Source organism: Hevea brasiliensis, chromosome 16 (genome assembly GCF_030052815.1).
Source record: "Hevea brasiliensis isolate MT/VB/25A 57/8 chromosome 16, ASM3005281v1, whole genome shotgun sequence".
Lineage (NCBI taxonomy): Eukaryota > Viridiplantae > Streptophyta > Magnoliopsida > Malpighiales > Euphorbiaceae > Hevea > Hevea brasiliensis.
The window spans coordinates 37,890,719-37,898,726 of NC_079508.1; the positions used below are offsets into that span (position 1 = coordinate 37,890,719).

The window sequence follows — 8,008 nt, forward strand, 5'->3', positions numbered from 1 at the left end:
TAAATTTCTTTGTTTTTTTCAGCATTTATATCTCCCAAAACACCTGCTTGTGCTAGTGTTCATCCCCGCCATTGCCTCTTGTGTTAAGCTGAGTTTTTGGAGCTACCAATATGTGACTTAAGCTGATCGCAAATTCGATAAGCAACTTTAGTTTTATTACAGCTTAGCTTCTAATTCTGAAGCAGGATTTTCTTAATTTTCTGCTGGTTTTTCTTGTTGGTCTCATTTTCAGGGGAATTGAAGAATCATATTCCAATGAAGATGTAAGTGCTTGCCTTACTACATTAATGGCTTTTTTTTATTCATTTTCTTTTTCCTCTCCATTCTTTCTTGGATGAGTGTATTACAATTTCCTCTCAAGGGTTATTGCTCCTGTAGCATCATCAGAATATAAGGTGTCTACATTTTTTAGTGAAAAAATTGAGTATATAGGATTTGAATGGGTAAAAGAAATCTAAACTCTTATGGGTGTTAATTGCATTTGTTGTTTTTTGTTGTAGGTTTCTGTTTATTTGGTGGAGACTCCTGCTTGCAGGCAAACGAGAGAGCAAATCCATGAATTTATGGAGAAGTATAAGACATACAAACTTGCAAAAGCTGAGATCCTCAATGTCATCAACGTTGCACCTCGTGAATTAGTTGAAATTGACCCGGTAGTTTTATTATTAATTCATCTTTCTCTTTCATTAATTAATTCATTCATTCCTTCTTTCTTTCTTTGAATTGTCCTTACAGAAATCTTGGCTTAGGAGTGACACTTTCTATGCTATTTTTCTCAATTTGTGAATGTTCTTTTACTTCTCATTTATCAGGATAGCTTTAATTTAGGTATTTGCTTTGTGTAAGGTGTGAAGGGACGCATTGAAATAAATTTGTATCGTAATCATTTGGACAGAAAAAGAATAGAAATCTGCTGTTAAATTTGGCTGAGAAATTTTTAAATGGTAAAATCAATATGATAAGAATTAGTAAATGGTACAGTGTTGTGTCATGCATCTTACATTAATTGCTTTTTCCATTTAAAAATAGAAAAATTGTTTATTTTGGGAATCAGTTGTTATGTGATTCATCTTCCATTGTTCTTGGGTTAGCCCTTTGAAAATAATTTATTGACATAGTCTGGTATTATCTTAGTGCCAAATTGACTTGTTCTGGAGATATGATAGGTCTGCATTCTGTTCTTTTGAATCTGAATAGGATGCACTCCACAAATAGACTGATGCTTTGGCTGTCCATTTTTTCATCAAAATGGCGTGCTTTGTTTTAAGGCTGGAGCTAGAAATAACTAAGGCTTTAAGCTAAAAATGGTGGCCAACATATTGTAAGTAGGGATATCAGTTCCCTTGTGCGTGTGTGTTTGTGTTTGTGTCTGTGTGTGTGTTTTTTCTATTCATTATTTTAATTAAGTTTTATGGTAAAAGTACTGGTATAAACCACAAGTGGTCTCTTAACACCATCAAATTATGGAAATTGACAAGGTAAAAAGTTAAGAACACTTAAGTTTGAAAATTAAGAAACTATGTTGTAATGCTTTTAATTAAATTTATTAAAAAACTGAAAAATAGTTTAGACGAGTCATATGGCAAGGGCATGGAATAAGTTAAGAACACTTAAGTTTGAAAATTGTTAGTGCAGGACTCCTAATGAAATGTATCAGCAATCTAGAATAAAAATAATGAACTTGATATTTATCTTGGTAGTATGAACATATTTTTATTGTCACCACAGAATACTGTAATCCAATGATTTGATACTTTTGCTAATTAATAGCCAATATCAATCTGAACCTATCCTAGCTATGAGGTCTGGGTCCACACTAGGCTCAGATAGAGTTGAAAAATGAGGTTGTGAGGAGAAATGCCAATGCGGATTTTCAGAATATTGAGAAATTTAAGAATGGCTTTGGAATAAACTTTCAAAATTAAGGTGTTCTTGTAATCTTTTCTACATGTCTGTGCCATTGTTGAATTCCTAGGATAAGGTGACAGTGTAGTTACTATCTAATTGGTGCTAATTAATGTTATAGAATGTTTCTTGTGCTTAGGTTACGTGTTTTACATAATATGCAAAGGATTATGCAGCATCTTTTGAGAATTAGGAGTCAAGAAATGACAACCCTGTTGCACATCAAAATTAAAGAAATAATGTATTCCCAATTTCCCATTGCAAGATAGCAAGTAAATAGGATTTTTAGCTGTTGAATTTGTTAACCCTGCAGTTATAAAACTGCACTAGCTCTCATGATATCCATTAAAACAGCTTCTTTGCATATGCGAATAATATTTGATACTTCTTTTAGTATTTGCAGTCTACTTCGACTTCCTACTTGATTAGACCACATTGTATGCTAGCATATCACAGCTATACTTTCCAACATGAACTTCTAGGGCCTTTCTTCCAAGTTATATGTGTTCAATTTGATTTCCTTGGGTTTCTAGTTGGTGGAAATCCTAATTATATTGATATGAGATAATCCTTGTGGCGGTTCTGGCAAAAATAAGAATGTTGTTGCCAGAAGTAATTTATCCTTGTTATCACTTTAGCTTGGTTTATATGATTGTTTTTAGTTTCTTTAATTTTTAATGACCTAGGTTAACAAATAACAAGCAAGAACACTTTCTTGTTACTTGCTTTCCGTTAGCTAATATTCCTTACAACACCCTCTCTCACCTCATCATAGTGATTTGTACTAATGCTCATGATAATCAATGTCTGCTCAGGATTAATAAAATAAGAAATGATAATCTTGATTTGAAAATATATAAGAATAAATGATAATCTTGATTTGAAAATATATAAGAATAAATGTTTTGCAGTTACCGCAATCAAGAAGAATGACAATGCACTAAATATCCCACACTTGTGAGCTCTAAAAAGCGTTGATGTATGCAAATTTACTTTTGCTTTGTAGAGACTGTTTTCATGACTCGAACTCGTGACTTTCACATCACAGATGACGCAACTTTACCATTAAGTTAGCACCAGAGAGAAAATAAGAAACAAAAGACAACAAAAAGTAAGAATGAAAATGCTATTTTCTGTGTATTGAACTTGCTGAGAATAAATTTCAGTACATAAGCAGAAAAATGTAAATGTAACAATGTAAACATCCTTTGGCCAAGAAAAAGCTAACCAATGTGAAATTTACCATCATAGATTATACTAAGTATATTAGTGTAATTATATCACTTCAAAGTTACATGCCTTGATTATTACATCTGAAATTTGTTAAAACTAAAGAAAGGAAGCCTCTAAACATATTTATTAATGATTTGGCATGTGATGCTGAATGCATTGCATATGTTCTCTGCAACATCCTCCAAAATAGACGAAACTATTTATATATCCAACATCATTCAAAATTGTGGCTGTGATGGTCGACGGAGCCCAGGTATCTGAAACTTTTTTTTTTTTGCCATATTAGATGGCGTTCCTATAAGCCCTTTCCTCATGCATTTAATTTGTAACAGAAAGGAATATTGATACCAATCTCAACTCCATGAGGCCCTATACAGTTCCGAGATATGAAATTAACTATCTGTGTTGCAAATTCATCAGATGCATCTTCCTGCAATCATTGAGATATGCTAATCTTAATTTTTGATAAAAGGAAAATAAACAATCTTATAAATACAACTGATGTCAACCTGTATAACATGTCCTGTATGTCTAACAACCACCATTTGGAACTGGCCTTGCATTTGGCCAATTGTAAGAGCTCTTTTGCAAAACAATGCAATGAAAATCTACATATAAAATATGCCACACTAAATGTTCAACACAACTAAACAAGTAAACTTCAAGGACTGAAACAAAAGCAGCTAATAAGATGACAAGTAAACTTCCACAACACGCACTTCTCTACATTAACATCATCCAAAAAATCTATTCTGTGCTATGGATTCCATTATGTTGTTTGATTCAAATGCAAGTGATTGTATAATAATGTGGTTAAAGTTGATGCAAGTTCATAAACATAACCTATCCAGTCTATCTGTTCCTACTAAAAGCAAGAGTTTCGGAACAGGACGTGAGAGAAATTTTTCTGGAAGACCTTCATACCTGCAAGATAGACAAAGTAGCTAATCCATAAACATACATGAATTGTAAATTCCTATTTTTAAAAATCAATAACTGATAAACAATAGCAGAATCAATAATATATACAAAAGAAATGGTATGTGTTAGGAAGGAGTTTCCAAACAACTCGGTGATAAAATTGCATCCAAGAATGTACAATTGACATTCAAATAATGATCAATTCACAAAATGGTTTTAATAACTGCCATGAAATAAATCCTCATCGCAATGCCATTTTATAGCAGTAAATGTTAATTGCCCATTAAGTTATAGCATCCTCTCCAATAACTGTCATGAAATCAAACTGTCTTGGTCTAAATTTGTTTAACATAAAAGCAAATCCTATATACAGTAACTTTTAAAAAAATATAGACATTCCGATTACTTGAACATACTGTGGCAGGAGAACTTACCATTTCTTTGAATCATCATACTTTAAAGTGGTAGGTACAGATATGCAGGCAGAATCTACGTTTCTTAAAGAACCTCGCTTGACACTCCATTCTACCTGTGCAAAAGCATTAGTTTCCAATTCACTAGCACTGCAAACTTCACCACTATGCATAAACTTCACTGAGAATTATCAGCCTAAAACTTATGTTGCTAGGTCTTTGATATAGGTGTCAATGCAGGTACGTACCTAGCTGTCAGACGAACTGTAATGTCTAAATTCCAGGATATTGGGAGTCAACTAGAACAAAAGCAAATATTGAATACAGACATGTGGATATGGTATGTGTCAACTTGTAATATAGAGTTCAGAGCTATTTACAGTTTACACAAAGTTTCAGAGTAATACACACAAACATACAAGGACTTTAGCAATAGTTGATGCAATAAAAACTAATTAATCTTGATCATAGCAATTAGTTCAGTTTTGCACAGATAATCATTTGATTCATAATTTGAATTGTATGATTCTATTTGATTTAAGGACCAAATGACTTGAATTGAGCATGCAAATCAAAATTGAATCAAATCATCAATGAATCTTACATATTACTCTTGCGATTTTCATGATTAAGAAATCAAAGATAGAAAACTTTTTTCAAAATCTTTTTTCCGCTATTTCTATTCTTAATTGCTTTCTCGATCTCTTCTTCCTTAGTTCCAAATTATTTCTTTTTCTTTATTATCTCTCGCTCCTATTTTCCTTAATTTCTTTTTCTCATTCGTCTTTTTCTTTTTTTGTCTTTTCTTTTCTTTCTTCCCTTGTACTCTCCCAAAAAAAAGGACCACTAAAGCTAATAATAAGTGAAAATGGAGCTTATAAGTGCTCTTGACTCTTGATTTAATTTATTTTGGTTTTGTTGTATTTTGAAGTTGACGAAGCCCATAAAGAGAAAAACTTTATGTATATCTGATAGGTGAAATTATCAAAGTCCAAAAGCCATAATTGAAAAATAAATGTTGTGTGTCTATTTGCATGTCCAAATGATGTTTAATATAGATTGCAATACTCTTGCTATCAAATTTGTATGAGAATCACCTTTTCTGATTCGCTATGTAATCATTAATTATTAGATAATATATTTCATTCTCCAATGTATATATTTGCTAGTTTTATATGTATGTAAGGTCACAATAATTTGTATAAAATCTACAAATTCGATTTTCTTCTCAATTCTTGATTAATAAAATTATGATTTTGATTCTAAATTTGACAACTTAGGAATTAAACAGATTCAAACAAATCATGATGTAAAAATAACTATTAGACAGGAAAGATTGGGATCCAAAAAAAAATCATAGATACCGCTTTTTCTATGCTTGAGAAATGCTGCATCCTGTTTGATAAGATTTTCTGCATGTGTACCAGAGAAGCCATAGCTGTTCCCTGAAATTCTATCATATTATCCAATAAAAAGGAAAGGAAAGCATGTAGATGCAAAATTGAATATCACTACTGTCAAATTCTTAAGCACTATATCATAACGACATTAGCTGTGCAAGAAGGGGTTGGGGGAATGAATAAAAAGAAGGTTGATGGTAGGAGAGGTCGGAGCTTTTCCTTTCCCTTCTGAATATCTATTACCTTAAAAATAGGAAATCATCAATATGCCATACAAATCAACTTACACAACCTGTGACCAACAAGCACAATAGCAGGAGGAGAATCTCCATACATTAACTATAGAACATATTCGTTGTTTGTAAGAGTGATATAACTCATATGTTGATTTAGAAAGTGAAGTATGTACGATCTAATTCAATGAAAAAGTCTCAGGCACCTTCAAATTAATATGCAAGTGTTGTCTGTGAAGTTGCCACCAAATGCAGTAATGTTGAAAACTGAGAAATTGGATCATCTTTGAATCACCCTCCCTAGAAATAGAAGCATGATGAACCTGGTAAAAATAGCCTCTTTAAATCGAATCTGTTACACCATTATATGCATAAGTGACATTGTTGAGAAAGAACAAAATGAGGCAGGCTGGTAAAGACGTTTCTAGCATTAAAGATGAAGATAAAGATAACGATAGGATCGGCGGAAATGGCAACAGCAATGTGATGAAGAGATCGCTTTGCTTCGACATGGGTTATAGTAGCAGCAGTAATTGCAAAAGGATTAATTAAAACACTAGGAAATATAGGTAGTTTGAATAAGCAGCGGAGAAACTACTAGAAAAGGATATATAGATAGAGAGGGTTTTTTTTTTTTTTTTTTAAAGGATATATAGATAGAAAAGGACATGGGTTTTACTGTTTTTTTTTTCTTTTTTTTGTGTAATTAAGCTTATTCAATATTTACATAAAAATGTGATATTATTTAAATTTTTTTATGTAATTCAAATAAAATCTACGTAAATTATAAACTAAATTTAAAATACATTTTTATCTTTTTTATAGATAAACACTTTAATAATGTGATTTTATAAAATACAGTTTCTTAATTGATGATAAATTGGAAATAGTCTATGCTATTATAATTAAAAAATAATGCTAATTATAGTATTACATAACTAATTTTACATGTAAGAAAAAATATATAGAGTATTACACAATCAATCTCACTTAAATATATCAAAACTTTTGAGTTTTTTTATTGCAATATTTAATTTAAAATTTATCTCATTTTAATTATTTTTAACTGTTAAATGATTACATTCATATCATTCACTATCGATTATCTCTAAAGGAAAAAATAAACAAAAAGTAACACTATACTTATAATAAAAATTGGGAGGGTTCTTTTTTTTTTCTTAGCAACTTCATCCTTGATATTTAGAGGAAACATCTCAGAAATTATGACAAGATTTTCTATATACTGAGGGAGAGAGAGAGGAAGAGAGATTTTTTTTCATTAGGATAAATTTTTTTCAATATTTGAAGGTTTGTATTTTTGTGCCAAAATTGAAACGATATGAATAAATCGCAAAAGAGTGAAAAAATTTGGCTGTTTATTATGATTAGAAATTTAATTCAAATATAGGATGAATTACAATTAAGTCCATAAGATATAGAAAAATCCACATATCAATCCTTAATTTGTTTTTGGCAATAATTTAGTCCTTAAATTTAAACTCTGTTAACAAATTGGTGTTTCAATTGAAATCAGACTCAATTTTCTGTCAATCAACCTTAGACTCTACAAGCCAACTCACATAATTTCTAAATTATCTCTCTCTTTCTCTCTAATGTTGCATTTTTTAAAACAGAATTTGCACTATCTTGGGCAATTAATCATTATAATCATTACAACAAAATGTTTGGAAATACTTCTTTTGCAATACTTCTTTTGTGGCAATACTTCTTTTGCAACATATGGCACCAAGCTATTGGGATTGTTTCGGCTAGTAATAGTGACACTTTGTTACAATTATTTGGGTTCTTGGTTTGTGTTGGTTCTACTGCTGGGCTCCGTGATTCAAGGCATTTTATTAACCTCAGAAGCTGACAAGCTGCAGTCTATGAATTTGTTGCTCTA

The 8,008-nt window shown here is 31.2% G+C and overlaps 1 protein-coding gene and 1 long non-coding RNA gene across 3 annotated transcripts; one reads left to right on the top strand and one right to left on the bottom strand.

Moving 5' to 3' along the window:
* Positions 1–71: 71 nt before the first annotated feature.
* On the top strand, positions 72–797 carry LOC131174422 (uncharacterized). Its single transcript, XR_009144723.1, has 2 exons — positions 72–263; positions 501–797. It is a non-coding gene; the product is annotated as an uncharacterized LOC131174422 (long non-coding RNA).
* Positions 798–3,751: 2,954 nt separating this feature from the next.
* On the bottom strand, positions 3,752–6,604 carry LOC110653004 (protein phosphatase methylesterase 1-like). Of its 2 annotated transcripts, none has more exons than XM_058137640.1 (4): positions 6,165–6,604; positions 5,837–5,917; positions 4,494–4,588; positions 3,752–4,062 (listed from the first exon to the last, which is right to left on the bottom strand). In XM_058137640.1, exons 2-4 carry the CDS (start codon positions 5,906–5,908, stop codon positions 3,969–3,971), a joined length of 261 nt encoding a protein of 86 aa, XP_057993623.1. In that variant the 5' UTR covers positions 5,909–5,917; positions 6,165–6,604; the 3' UTR covers positions 3,752–3,968. The 2 variants fall into 2 exon arrangements, with proteins under 2 accessions (XP_057993623.1, XP_057993622.1); XM_058137639.1 differs by having other exon boundaries at positions 6,160–6,604.
* Positions 6,605–8,008: the final 1,404 nt, after the last annotated feature.